Genomic DNA, 14,485 nt, shown 5'->3' with positions numbered 1-14,485 from the left:
GAAGTATCCACCTCTGTTTTGATAAGAGATCATGATTCATGAAGCAAGCTGTGAAGTTTTCTTTTTCTCAAAGTTTTGTTCCGAGGGCTCTTTTGAGGATCGTTAGCGAGCCCCTGACAACCTCCAACTGTATATAGTTTGTTTGTAGTCATATTCCCAGGGATCGTTTTTAAGATCTCCACGAGGCTCTTCATCATCATTCCCATTGCTCTAACGATCACTGGTATAATTCAGGCATTCTTCAGATTCCAGGATGTTTTCACTTCAGTTTTGAGACCTTAGTATTTGGTCATTTTCTTGATTTCTGCATTGTTTAGGCCAAAATCACTGGGAACTGAAACCTCAATGAGCAATGCCATCTTATTTTTTTTTTTTGTACCAATGCACTATATCCAGTTGCAATGCTTTGTTTTCAAGAGTTTTCTGGAACTGAGTGGGTATTGAATTTTTTTGCAGGGGTGTGTGTGTGTGTGTGTGTGTGTGTGTGTGTGTGTGTGTGTGTGTGTGTGTGTGTGTGTGTGTGTGTGTGTGTGTATGTGTTAAATGATTACGGTATAAAGTGTGATTTTGTTTGCATTATAACTAAATTATTTAGCCAGTCCATGAGCCTGCCTTCTTGCTTTGTCATTTTGGCAGGAAAGGTCCCAACCGTGTCGGATGGTTTAGGCACGAACTAGGGGGTCACGTGAATATTTGAGCACATCCAGCTCAAGTTCAGCCAATCAGACCACTCCGTAATCCTGGGCGATAAAGCCCAACAAGGTCGTGGTCCATCAAGACCCAGGTCTCGTCACAGTATATCGTCTACCCAACGTGTATGATTTAACCATTGAAAATTAATCACTCACCTTTTCACCAGACAAACCGGAAGCTCCTACTCCACCTGGTGGTCCCATTGGTCCCTAGAAGAGAGACAGAGATTATTAGAGCACGAGAAGAAAAAAAAAAAACTTCACTACATCTTCCAAAATAAACCATTTGTACCTCAATGCTGTTAATGTGTAAGCACAAAATGTATGCGTTCATGAGTTCACAACTCTTACATTCATGAGTAAATTGTTATATTTGTCACTGAAGGAAATAGAAAGGAAAATAAAATAACACAAGTCTGGAGACGGCGATGGTTCACGAGCAATGTACACGGTTCGCCTTTTTTATTTTTTGACTTTCGAGGGGACGCCATGGGCAAACTGGTGGGAATCGGGAAAAACGTAAATGATGAAAGTTGTAGTACTCGAAGAGCACTACTTGCATACCAACTTTCATTGAAAACAGCTGAAAACCCTGGGAGCTCGATGCCCAGGTTATTGATTTTTTTTGATATTTTCTAAGTTTGTGACCTTGTGACCTTGACCTTGGTACGAAAATGAAAAATCGAGCTCCGTGGGGCTATGCAGGTGCCATTGGGCTAACCAAATACCGAAAACCCCTGCCAGATTCGACAAACCCCCTCGGAGAAGATGCAACTTGAAACCGGCTACCCCCTAAAAACACATTGGGCAGACCACGCCCATTCTCAGGAAAACACAACTAGATCATGATATAAACCTCCCATCCAAATTTTATCAGAATCGGATCAAAACCCACGGAGCTATGCTCAGGACAGACAGACAGACGGACGGACAGACAGACAGACAGACAGACAGACACACAACAATAACGAATATAGTGGTCACTTACTGACTCGTGAACCAAAAATGGTATAAGGTGCACTGAAATATGAGAATCGTAACATGACGAAGAAGGAGGCAATGAGATGGGTGACGTATTCAAACGTGTGCAGATTTTTTGAGCTTCATTAAAATTTTTGTCCATTAAATTATAATTACTGATCATACCCATCAAGCCTTGTGGCCGATTCTGACATGATATTAACGTCATGGTGACAGCCTGGCCTACACGAAGCCAAGACTCCATGGTTGACTCATCAAAACAAAGCAAAGTTCTATCGATATTCTTGTGGTGAAACTCACCGGCTCTCCTCTTGCTCCAGGGGCGCCATGAGGTCCGGGGGGTCCAGGTCCACCCTGAAGGAAATGTTGTGAGAATATAAAAGACCTCCAATGAACAAGAAAAGGATTTTAACTTGGGAAGCTGGGGGTAGGTTGGTGGGGGGGGGGTGAAGGGGAGTAGCACCATTGTTCTAATTTCGATGGTACTGGAGTTGTAACAACAACTTACTTTTGTGCCACTTTCCCAGTGTGCACCAAAATCCCATTAAAACAGTAGTATAAAGCAGGTTGTACCAGGTCACCACACTGTTAACCTCAAGGCCCAGTATACAGTGAGCCGAGAATGTGAATGTTTTGATGTTTCACAAAAACGACGGTTTCTGCACGTACGTCAGCTCCTGGAGGCCCCTCACGTCCTGGCGATCCTCGCTCTCCGTGTGAGCCCTGCGTGGAAAATACAAACAACAATTCCAAAAGTTTACTTTAATTTCACAGCAAAGTGCAATCCTGGTTGGCCTTTTGTCGGTGTCACAACAACTGTAGGCAAAAATGTGGGCTAAGAATATGGGCTGGAGGTACGCACACTCGCCTCGAAGCTGCCTAGCCTGGGTGCGAATCCTGACCCAGCTATAAACTGGCATTCTGGTGTTTCACAGGCAGGGTGATTCATAAATGTGTGTGCCGTCCTTCGGAGGGACGTGATACTGGGCGTCCCGTCTGCCAGCATTCATTGGTGGACATAAAAGATCCCATGATGCCCTTCGCGAAGAGTAGGCGGGCTATTGCCAGCATCATGGACAAATTCTAAATTCCTGCCCTAACCAGCAGAGGGCACTGTATCAGTGGCACAGCCACACATGAAGAAGTAGGTAAACATCACATGACTCAAAGTAAAAAATTATATGACCAGAAAATCAAATCAAAATGTATGCTTTTCCTACGGTGTGGGGTATGCAGCATGACCGTATATATAGCAATGCTGCGCTGATGATGAGAAATTTCACGAGAGCAACAGAGTACATGTCGATGGAAACATTCACGCTCGGCCTCAGCCTGGTCTCAAAGTGAAATGGCTGAATATTATCCTGCTGGTTATTAAAATACTTCCTGAAGATAAAATTCAAACCTAGATTAACAGTAACCGAGAAAGAAGACGGATGTGAACCAAAACAAAGCAGCAGGACTCACCGCCGGGCCAGGTAATCCAAGAGGACCCTTGGGGCCCTTGAATCCCTGTGTGGAGAGCATTGGTTTGTTAGTACGATGGCATTTTGAAGAAACCAAACATCGAGACCGGTGAACTGTGTGTACTTCATGACTTACAGGATATCCTTTCCTTCCTGGTTTTCCGAGAGCACCTGCTGGTCCAGGAAGGCCCTAATAAAAAAATTGTCAGGGATAAAGAAAATAATGAAGGGTTTTGGGTGAGAGGGGAGTGGGGGAGGTAGGAATCAAGATTGGGAGGGGGTGCAGTATTGGCACTAAGTCATAGCTTCCAAATATAAAAAAATGATAATCAGGAAAGAAAACGAAAAAATCCAAAATATGAAACAATTTTTATGAATAACCACCTAAAAGGATAAATTGAGGAGATAAGATTTATTATTTTGATAAATTTATGACCATACTCTGTACAGAGCGTTGGCGCTGCCAAAGCAGTCTCCTGGGCTATTGGGCATACCTAGACAGGTCGCCACTCCGACACAGTTCTGGTGTATGTTCCCTCTCTATGCTCTACCTTACCTCAGGATACTTGAATGGCTCAATCATCCCAGCATGCTGGTTATAATTTTGTTGATCTTGGAAGGATGACAGGCTGAGTCAACCCCACCTGGTATTAATTCAACAGCTGAGCAGGATTTGAACTCAGGACCCAAGGATCCCAATCCAGCCACCCTAACCATTAAGCCAAGTCGAGGCACAAAATAAATACAAGTTCCTTTTTTGATGTGTTGTTAACTCACAACCTTGCTTGTGAAGATATTCAGCAAACTATAGGCAATGATTGTTTTGTGCATTAAGAGGTGTAAATTGCCATGAGTGAGGAGCATGAAATCTCAACAGGGCCGTTTTTTCCAGGATGTTTTAAAGCTTCGAGGTGGATTTGTGGAGCATAAAAGTGCATTCTGGGATTTTATTTTGCGGATAATCAGTCATGGTTGTCAGGTTTCACGAATGATTGAACAATGGAGGAGGATGTTGCTTTGATGGTCCTACCCGTTGTCAAAGCAACAACGCTATTTTACGAGTCTTCCTTCTATTGTGAAACGTTAAATTCGACAGGTGTTTGAACAAAGAGAGTTTTCATGGAAGTCTTTCATTTCATCACAGAGAGAATCCACCTCAATGGGATCCATCACAGCGAGAAGCAAGAATAAGTACCAACGACACCAGCAAAAACGAGGCATCTTGCCAGAAAAAGTAAGGAAGTCATTCGACTTCAGTGTTCCAGCAGGATGGTGCCGAGAGAGCGCACTTGCCACTGAGCTGTCATCTCTAGGTTTTATTCCCAACCGACGATATAAACTGTCCGATTGATGCCCCGCAGGCAGGGTATTGCATCAATGGATGTGCCATACCCCGGAAAGATGTGAAGCCGGATGTCCAGTCTGCTCGTATCAGATGGTGACCATAAAAGGTTGCACTAGTGCCTTTCAACGAAGGGTAGGTGACTTATTGTGGATCCTGAGCAAATTCTACATTCTTGTTCTAATGTGCAAGGACATCAGTGGCACAGCTATCCCTCAGGAGGAATGATACAACCAGTGGGGCAAATCTACAAGTGAATCTTGATGCAATATGCAATCACTAATGACAACCAGGAAATGATTAAGATAATTGTCTGACTTGATATCATCTACCATTTTCGAAAGAAGACCATATCTACAGCTTCCAATTTACCTGTAAGCACCTTGATATGTACATCAGCATGCAACAATGTGGTGTTTGCCATCCTTCCTTTAAAAGGGGGGAGCATTTGCACATTAAAATTAGAGCAATTACAATCAAAATTAAAGTCAATGAGCTTGAGAAGGCAAAATAACTGCTCTTGAACTGTATTCGACTACTATGGTGCAAATATTTCATGAAATTGCCCAATCAGGAAGTCCATGGGAAATTAGTCCAAGGTCAACGTTGATGGTGGATTATTTGGACTTTGGATTTACAATGTGTGGAGATATTTTTTCATCAAACTGAATATTCCAAGACATTATGTGATCATGACATCTGCTGCATTTGAAGCCAGAAGTCGAACTACTATCACAGAATGCTGCAAAAGAGTCCAAGACCCTATTCAGCATCGAGGGACCAGGAACCAAGTGACATCCTGATTATTGCCACATGGATCCTTACTGACAAGATGTGTGTCTGCCACACACCATCCTGTCTGTGGTCCAGACAAGCAGATCTGGAGAAGCAATGTCCACTTCCGCAGAATGTCCTCTTCTACGATAAATCAGTGTGGCCATTTGGAAAGTAATTAGTGTGCAGATGAGCTTGACGTGGAGATTGGTAAAAAGCCGGCTGAAGTGGGCTGGACACTTGGTGCTGATGGACAAAGAGAGAATTGCAATTGAGCAGTTAAGTTGAGGGAGCAAGGAAGGAAGAAAAGAGGAAGATCGTGTGAGGATCAGGATATCAATAAGTTGGGAGTGGTTGAAAAGTAGAGAGAATTGTCTGAGGCAGGGCATGGAGAAAATGGAGAGTAAGGCAGGGCAGAAGTTTGGTGCTGTTGGATCTCACCCTTTATTAAAGGTAAGACAAGGAAGAAGAACAAGAAGAAATAGAAAAAGAAGAATTATAAACAAAGTTGAAACCAATGCTTACACAATCAAATGAAAGACCAAATACTGCAATGGGGGTCATCAGAAGGAAACTGGACAAGCAGAGAGCAAAGACAGAGTCATCAGGAGGAACCTGGATAGGATTTGGGTTTCAGCTGCGACTCCACAACCCTCAAAGCCCATCCAGGTGCAGCCAAGTGAGCCTTACAAATATTTTTTTTTTGCAAGAATTCACTTCGCCCGAGAGAAATTGAAAAGGATAAAGAGAGAAACTGTGAGTAAAGGAGAGATAAAAGAGAGGAAAATTAACGAAATGGAAATGAAAAGCAAGAATTAGATTGATTAAAGGTAGAAATGTGAAAAATGAGAAAGATCAAAGATGTTGGGAAGAACCTGGACAGATAGATTTCAGCGATCATCCATAGTAATTTGGAAGATTTCCAAGGAATATCGCAGAGCTTTCCAACGTTTGACCTGTTTGCCTTTGTTAACCGTGGGGACCGATATTAAAATTCCGTAAAGCAGAGTTGTATTCCAAGGAAAATGTCAAAACCACCGTCCTGGGATTGAAGATTGTCTTCCATTAATCTTGCTAAAACCAGACGGTTTAAAGTCCCAAATCGCATGGATTTTCATCAGGCGCTATCCATCCATGCCAGAATGATGAATTAATAAATAAATAAATAAATATGGACAACGCAGAATGAAGAACTTTTCAATTATTCCATGAAACTCTCAAAAATCACAAATCATAAAGATATCAAACCCCTCTCTTGTTCATATTCACACCACCCCTCTATACCAACAGCATTATTTAAGCCGATACCTGCTCTCCAGGTGTGCCTCGTAAGCCTTTCTCGCCTTCAAGACCAGGTGGCCCCTGGAGAAATAAATAATGTTGCTGAAACCGCATGTTTCAATTCGGGTGAACATAAAATAACATGAGAATAAATATAATCCAGCATAAGACACAGAGCAGCAACCACAGCACGGCTGCTTGGACACGCGAGTATACAAAAGATTTGCACCGTCGTGTGTCAGAGCAGGATGCTGTGAGAAATGACAATCCATTTGATGACATGCTGACAATTGTAAACACAGATTGCTCACCTATTGCTATAATTCCATAAGTCTACTTCGAATTTCTTAGTATTTGTCACCCACAATTCAAAGCTGTGAGTCAGAGGGGGGTGGGGGGTCACATGGTTTTGCTCCCAAGTTATGTGAACCTCCCCATCAGTTTTAAAATTGCCCATTTTATGTGAGCGAAAGTTAACGTCACTTCCGAGCTCATGTAAAATGGCTTTGCACTTTTTCCTTCACCCGAGTGGTGGGCTGGCATGATGGCCTGCAGAGGTACGCATACTCACCTCTAACCTGTCTAGCCTGGGTTTGAATCCCGACTAAGCTATAAACTGTCACCCCAGCATTTCACAGCTAAGGTGATTCATCATTGTGTGTGCCATCACTCGGATGGATGTTAAACAGGGCATCCCATCCGCAAGCATTTGTTGGAGTAGGTGAGCTGTCGCCTGCACCCTGATCAAATTCTGTATTCCTGCTCTCACCTAGGGGGGGGGGGCACTGCATCAGCAGCACAGCTGTACCCCCAGCAAATGATATGACCCGCAGCCAAGTTCTGCGTTCAAATTAGTAAGAATTCAGCAGTCTTGCCCACCCATCCCACATTAAAATATCTTCCGACACCGATGAGGTACGTACACAAGTTTGTTGGATTTCATTGAACATAGATGGAAGTCATTTTGAATGATAAGATTGGCTGAATCAATTCTTGCCTCCTTAATTCATTCTCCTCTGATTATATCAGTTTAACCGAACTATCAAAGCGAGACATGTGATCCACATGGACATTTTTCACCTTTCAGCAAATCTGTAAGAATTGATAACGCACTCACTTGTGGTCCAGGAATTCCACTCTGACCTGTCTGTCCAGGGAAGCCATCAGTGCCCTAATAATGAGAAAACAAACAAAAAGGAGGGGCAGTGAAGAATTTCAGATGAAGGAGAAGATAAACAACACTGGTGTGTGAAAAGTTATACAACGCAAAACAATTAAGCTGACTATATTATCCTGCAAAGAACGTGTTCATAGATAGGTGAAAGGTGTTGAAGAAGAAATAACAGAGAAGTTGTGAAAAAAAAGAGGAGGAAGATGAATTTTGACATCTATTCCTTAAAAATGGATTTCCCACCTTCTCTCCAGGAGCACCAGGAGTCCCAGGTCCCCCAACCTCCCCTTTCGTTCCCTGTAAACAGGTTATCAGAGCAGGTTATAATAATAATAATAATAATAATAATAATAATAATAATACTTATAACAACTCTTATTATTAGCCTGTCCCACACTCAGTGGGAGACAGAATTTTGCAATCGTGTGTGTGTGTGTGTGTGTGTGTGTGTGTGCGTGTGTGTGTGTGTGTGTGTGTGTGTGTGTGTGTGTGTTTGTGTGTGTGTGTGTGTCGTTGATTGTTATCTCAATAATTTGGGTTTCAGAATATGGAGCACAGCCCTCCCAGGTCTCGAAGTATCCACCTTCGTTTTGGTGAAGGATCGTGATTCATGGGCTAAATTGTGAAATTTTCTTGTTCTCAGAGTTTTCTCTCGGAGGCTCTTTTCAGGATCGTCACTGAGCCACGGACAGCCTCCAACTGTAGTTCGTTTGTGGTAATGTTCCCAAGGATGGCTTGTCGGATATTTGTCAGGTTCTTCTTTGTCATCCCCATTGCTCCAACTATCACTGGTACAATTTCAGCACTCTTCAACTTCCAGGATCTTTTCACTTCATTCTTCATGTCTTGATATTTGGTCATTTTCTTGATTTCTGTGTTATTTAGACCAAAATCACTGCTTACTGAAACCTCAATCAACAATGCCTCATTTTCCTTTTTGTATCTGAGTTCTATGTCCAGTCGCAGTGCTTTGTTTTCAATGTTCACGCTGGATGGAATCATCAGGTCATATGTGACCATTGTGTTCTTGTTTTCATTGATTGTTTTTGTTTCATGTTTCCATGAGTTTTGTGGAACTGGTATATTGAATTTTTTGCAGATGTGTCAATGGATTACTCTACACACCTTGCTGTGCCTTTGTGTGTACAGCTGTTCTGACATGAGTTTTTTACATCCCAATAAGAGGTGGCTCCTGCTTTCTGTTTCTACCTTGCAGAACCCACACTTGTCCGATTGGCTGAGGTGTCATTTTCTAAAAGCTATTCATGTAGTGTCCTTGGTCTTGGGCATTTAGAATGATTCATTCTTCATCCGAATTGAGCTGACATCGTCCTCACCATTCCAGTGATCCTTCTTTGTCTATCCCAAATCTGATTTGCAATCTACCAACATCACATAAATTCCTTCTTTTTATACAAAGTTTAGGCTCGTGGAAGAAGTTTAACACTGAATGCATCAGGATGGAATGGACCAAAAGGAACAGTAGAATGAGATGAGAGAAATGGTAAAAGCAGGGTTGGGAGACAAAATAGAGGGACACTTGGGCAAGTAAGGGATGTAGGGAGGAAAGAGGGGTAGGAGAAGGTTTATGAAATGGATAAGATGGACATTTTCATGCAGAAGGAAACTCCAAGGAGGGAAAACTGGAAAAATGGAGGGAGGAGGGATTTAAGGGAGGGATTTGGGATTTGAGTTGATAAGGGTAGAAAATATAATGGTTTTGGATTGGGGACGATCTGGGATGGTGGTGAACAGCTGTCTTGAAGACCTGGAGGGAGGAATGAGATTGAAGAGGATGTGGAAGTTGATTCCACAGGTGGGAAAAAAAGAGGAAAGTATGAATAGAGGTGAGCAGTGCTTCAGGATTTTAGGAGTTCCACCAGAAGGGGGTTGCTGGGGGATCACGTGCACCCTGCAGAAACCTGGGGGGGGGGACCTTGGACCTTGGAGACGGCAGAGAGTGCAGGACTGAAGAGGAGGTGGTTGAAGACAGAGAGACCACTGATCTGTGATTATTTTATCAGATTATACTTTTTCTATCAGATTATCAACTTGATTTCACTGGGGCGGAGGAGGGGAGGGTAGTGGGGAGGAAAACAGTGGAAAAGGCAAAGAGACATCACCAGGATGTTATTTTAATTATTTTTGGGTGGAGCATTGGGGAGAGTGAGGGGGGGTGGATTGGGAACGAACGCTTTAGGGTGAGGAGTAAATAAACAAAGGCAGCACTTACACCTTTTTAAAACACCTTCTCAGAGACATCACAATCATGGCATACATATACATGTACATATATGAATCCAGGTATATATTTGTCTGGTGTTGACTTAATGGTTAGGGTGCTGGGCTTGGGATCCTAGGGTTCTGAGTTAAAATCCTGCTTGGCCGTTGAATTAATACCAGGTAGAATTGACTCAACCTGTAATCCTTCTGAGATCGGAAAAATGAGTACCAGCTTTCTGGGATGATTGAGCCATTTTAGTATCCTGTATTGGAGTCGTGACCTGTCCAGGAATGTGCCCCATATCCCAGGAGACTGCTTCGGCAGCACCAACGCTCTACATCCAGAGTATGGTCTCAATGGAATGGAATATAAATATATATATATATATATATATATATATATATATATATATATATATATATATATATATACATATATATATACATATATATATACATATATATATACATATATATATACATATATATATACATATATACATATATACATATATATATATATATATATATATATATATATATATATATATATATACACACACACACACACACACACACACACACACACACACACACACACACACACACACACACACACACACACACACACACACACACACACACACACACACACACACACACACACACACACACACACATATATTTCACCTACCCACCATTCCTATCGATTTACCTGTACCCCTCTCTCCCCAGTGCTTCTGTTCAAAGTACCAGTCTAATTCCAGTTTAAACCTCCCTACTGTTTCTGATTCCACTACCTTTCCAGGCACACAATTCCGTGCATTAACTACTCTCTTCGTGAAATAGTCTGATAGCTTTTTGGAGTTCCAGAGGGTGCGTATGAAGCCAGGGTGGTGGGGTTGTTGTTGATCCTATCTGCGAGTTTCTTGGAAAAGGAATGTCGCTTGTTTAAGACAGTTATGTGCTGATTTTGTTTACCTTCTGCTTCACAGCAAGATGGAGTTCTCGATTGTCCCCATCTTGATAACGAAGCAAACTATTGATCCACATCCACACGAAGAAGAGGACATAACTCCATGTCAGGCTGGAAAATCACTGATTACCAACATGAACATCATTCCACACCTCTGTTATTGGAAAAGGAGCATCAATTGGTTTGAGAGAAGCAAGTGCTGGGTTTCTATATTGTTACGGCTGTGGAAATTCGCATTACACCATAAAGGGTCCTCAGGTGAGATATATCGGTAAGTTCATGTGGAGTTATCCCAAACCCGTTTAGAGGGAATATATGTGATCCATTCGGGCTGCTATTCTTCAGTTAGTCGTTTTTCTTTTGCTGTCATTAATTTGGTGCAAGAACAACAACGAACATCGCCACAACCAACATCTCAACGATCACGCCATTCACTACACGATGCCACCTTCCACAACTACGCTACCACATCTTCGCCACTCGCCATTCAATGAGCACCGTGCGATCACAATCTCCGCGGGACGGATGAAAGGAGTGGAGTGGCAGCAGCAACCAGGGTGTGAAGGGGCATCTCCCGCCCAAACCTCCTGCTTAAATATCTCCCGCCAAGATCTCCCACCCAAAACACCCACGCTTTGGCATGGGGGAGGTGCGATTTGAGCCAGAGGTCAAAGGAGAAAAAAGGTGGGGGCCTGATTTTGGGGGAATAATTCCCTGGCCCCGAGCCAAAACTGACTTTCCTGCAGTGTAAATCATATTCGCTTGTAGATCTGCTTGCTTATATTGTGTTTTCTTGCTTGACTGTAATATACGTGCCTTCCGTGCTTCCGCAATAAATGTGCTGGTCCAATTGTTTCCCGTTTCGCTGCATCCTTTCCTTTGTTTGAATCTGCATCTTGCATCAGGTAAGGGATTAATAGTGGGTTTTAAAACACCCGGTAACTAATCTGAACCGTCAAGGTCGACGATAACTCCGCTCGGTTATCCCTGTAGTATGGAACAAGCCGCTTAAGCGGTTCATGTCCGGAGTCGACCTGTGGTGTGGTACAACTCCTCGGTACACTATCTGCGCGGGTACTTCGGTATATCGACCATTCGGCGATCGGACCCTATTTCGCACGGGTAGAATGTGGACTGAGTTGTGGTGTGGTTAAACCCCCACCCGTGACGCTCCTGGCGGTAGTTCCCGGAGGGTCACGACTGAATTGCCCGTTCCGGTGGGCGACGCGGTCGCCATTCGAGTCAAGCGGCCGATCGCACGCCGGACGGGCCAGAATTCGCAACAATATTATATGTCACCCTGCTTCAACTGTCCCAAATTCCTAATTGAGCAAATGAGTGAATTGAGCAAATTAATTATCAATGCGAGGACGAATTCCTTCATTCTTTCGCACCAAAAACACAAAGAAGAGGTGAATAGTGAATAGACATTGTGCTATTTGTAGTTACAGTCCACATCGGATGTTTCAGGTGCTGTAAGTCCATTGTTGGTTAAATTGCCATAATCTTGCATCTGTTACAAGTTCCAAATAATATAGTTGATAATATAATGGAATGGAAAATGATTTGATAATATTACAGAAGCAGTAATCTGTATAATAAACATAATTACTTATTTGTTTAGATGTCGATCGAAGGCTCATGGAGGAGCTTGGATATTCATCACAATACGGGACAAGGACTGTGACTCCATGAGACTGACTCAATCTGTAAACTTTCCAACCTGGATTTCTCCTAATGGCAAATCCTCCCTTCTGGACTTGGTGATGACTAACTTTCTCGCAAATGTCTCTTGCTATTCCTCTGCTCCAATTGATTCATCTGATCAAGTGCTTGTGAAAATCAGCATCTCTCTGGCTATTCTCAGAGAGCTGCCTCAACGCCCGTGACTCTGGCAGTTCACTCAAGTAGATTGGCAGGGAGTGCAAGCAGCCATCTCTCTTCAGGACTGGTCTCCCATATCTACTGCCCCTGACATTAACTCAGCCTGGGAATTCATTCATTCATTCATTCATTCATTCATTCTCTCTCTCTCTCTCTCTCTCTCTCTCTCTCTCTCTCTCTCTCTCTCTCTCTCTCTCTCTCTCTCTCTCTCTCTCTCTCTCTCTCTTTCTCTCTCTCACACATATATATTCATCCTATCTCTCGTCTTCGGTTATTCTACCCTTCTTCGTACCCATGGTACACTGAATCTTGTAGTGAGGCAATTGCTCTGAAACAACTTGCCTTCTCTTCCTGGAAGGCAAATCCGACCGAAGGCAATCTCAGTGCATTCCAAAAAGTCTGCAACAAGGGTGCGTCCACTTTCAGGAAAGCCAGACAACAACATCTGTCGAGGCTCAATAATGAACTTTAAAACTCGTCTCCCTCTTTAAAAACCTGGTGGTGTATGGTTTAGTGTTTTTGGAGTATGCTCCCCTTCCAACCCTACCCTTACTTCAAATGGCACCACAACCACCTCCGCTCTTGAGAAGGCTGAATGCCTCAATTCTGTATTTGCTTCCAAATCTTGTATCCCCAACCCCTAAATCTTCGTACCCAACCTTCCCTGTCAATCCCAAATGCTGCTGAACTCTGTATCTTTTGCATTTGAGAAGGTGGAGGATGTTCTTTCAACCCTCGACTCTGACTCCATGACTCGAATAGACGGCATCAACTAACATGTCCTAAAAACCTGCTCTGCTGCTCTTGCACATCCTCTGTTTGCCCTTTTCACCCTGTCATTTGCGCAAGATCATATTCATCTTCTTGGAAATCTGCCAACATCACCGCAGTACAGAAAAAGGTGCAAAAACAGATCCCCTCAAGAACAGACCTATCAGCTTACTTCCAATAATCAGAAAGGTCATGGAATTTGTTGATATCATTGCATCATCGCAGTTTTTTTATTTTTATAGTTTTTTGTACACATTGTCAAGGCTTGTATGAGAGCGAACACACAATAGACAGCAAGGGGGGGATGAGACAAGAGGGACGGGAGAGGGAAGGACAAAACAATCGGGAACAGAGACATTCGGAGATCAGTGGAAGGGAGAGAGATGGGGCAGGGAACACGGGGTATACAAGATGGATATTACAGGGACTTTCAGGAAGGAAATCAGGGAATTTGAAGGAGGTGGGTTTGGGGTGGATTAACAGGGGTAGAAAAGATCGAGGTTTTGGATGGGGGAAGATAAGAGATGGTGGTGAACGGCTGTCTTGAAGACCTGGAGGGAAGAATGGGATTGAAGAGAGTGTGGGAGTTTATTCCAAAGTCGGGGAAACAGAGGAATGAAAGAGTGAAGGTGAGCAGTGATTCGCGAAAATGCACTCGATATGAAATCCTTCCTTTTCTCGAACAACCTCATCTCATACCAGTTTTGGATTCAGATCAGGTCACTCCAAGTTGGACATGCTGGTTCCACTCACCCAACAATTGAAGGAGGCCCTCAACGTCACACAAAAGATCAGGGCCATCTCTCTGGGCATATCTTGTGCTTTCATTACAGTTTGGCATCCGAATTTGCTCTCTAAACTGTCTGCCTACATGGCATCTAAGGCTAACTCCACACGTGGCTTACTGACTTTCTTCACTCTCAG

General features: G+C 43.1%; 1 protein-coding gene across 8 annotated transcripts in view; it reads right to left on the bottom strand.

Moving 5' to 3' along the window:
- The window catches only part of LOC147012715 (uncharacterized), a 286,616-nt gene that overhangs the window by 40,447 nt on the left and 231,684 nt on the right, over nucleotides 1-14,485 (bottom strand). For all 8 annotated transcript variants that reach the window (XM_085853811.1, XM_085853813.1, XM_085853814.1 and 5 more), the window contains 8 exons: nucleotides 7,951-8,004; nucleotides 7,654-7,707; nucleotides 6,564-6,617; nucleotides 3,276-3,329; nucleotides 3,141-3,185; nucleotides 2,343-2,396; nucleotides 1,974-2,027; nucleotides 849-902 (listed from right to left, as the gene is read on the bottom strand). In XM_085853811.1, the coding sequence (XP_085709937.1) occupies nucleotides 849-902; nucleotides 1,974-2,027; nucleotides 2,343-2,396; nucleotides 3,141-3,185; nucleotides 3,276-3,329; nucleotides 6,564-6,617; nucleotides 7,654-7,707; nucleotides 7,951-8,004 (423 nt within the window). The remainder of the gene's footprint in view (nucleotides 1-848; nucleotides 903-1,973; nucleotides 2,028-2,342; nucleotides 2,397-3,140; nucleotides 3,186-3,275; nucleotides 3,330-6,563; nucleotides 6,618-7,653; nucleotides 7,708-7,950; nucleotides 8,005-14,485) is intronic.

The sequence above is a fragment of the Eptatretus burgeri genome, chromosome 14 (assembly GCF_056783735.1).
Source record: "Eptatretus burgeri isolate ZD-2024b chromosome 14, Ebu_testis_v1, whole genome shotgun sequence".
In the NCBI taxonomy this organism is placed as follows: domain Eukaryota; kingdom Metazoa; phylum Chordata; class Myxini; order Myxiniformes; family Myxinidae; genus Eptatretus; species Eptatretus burgeri.
This window is presented reverse-complemented; position numbering and strand designations above follow the sequence as displayed.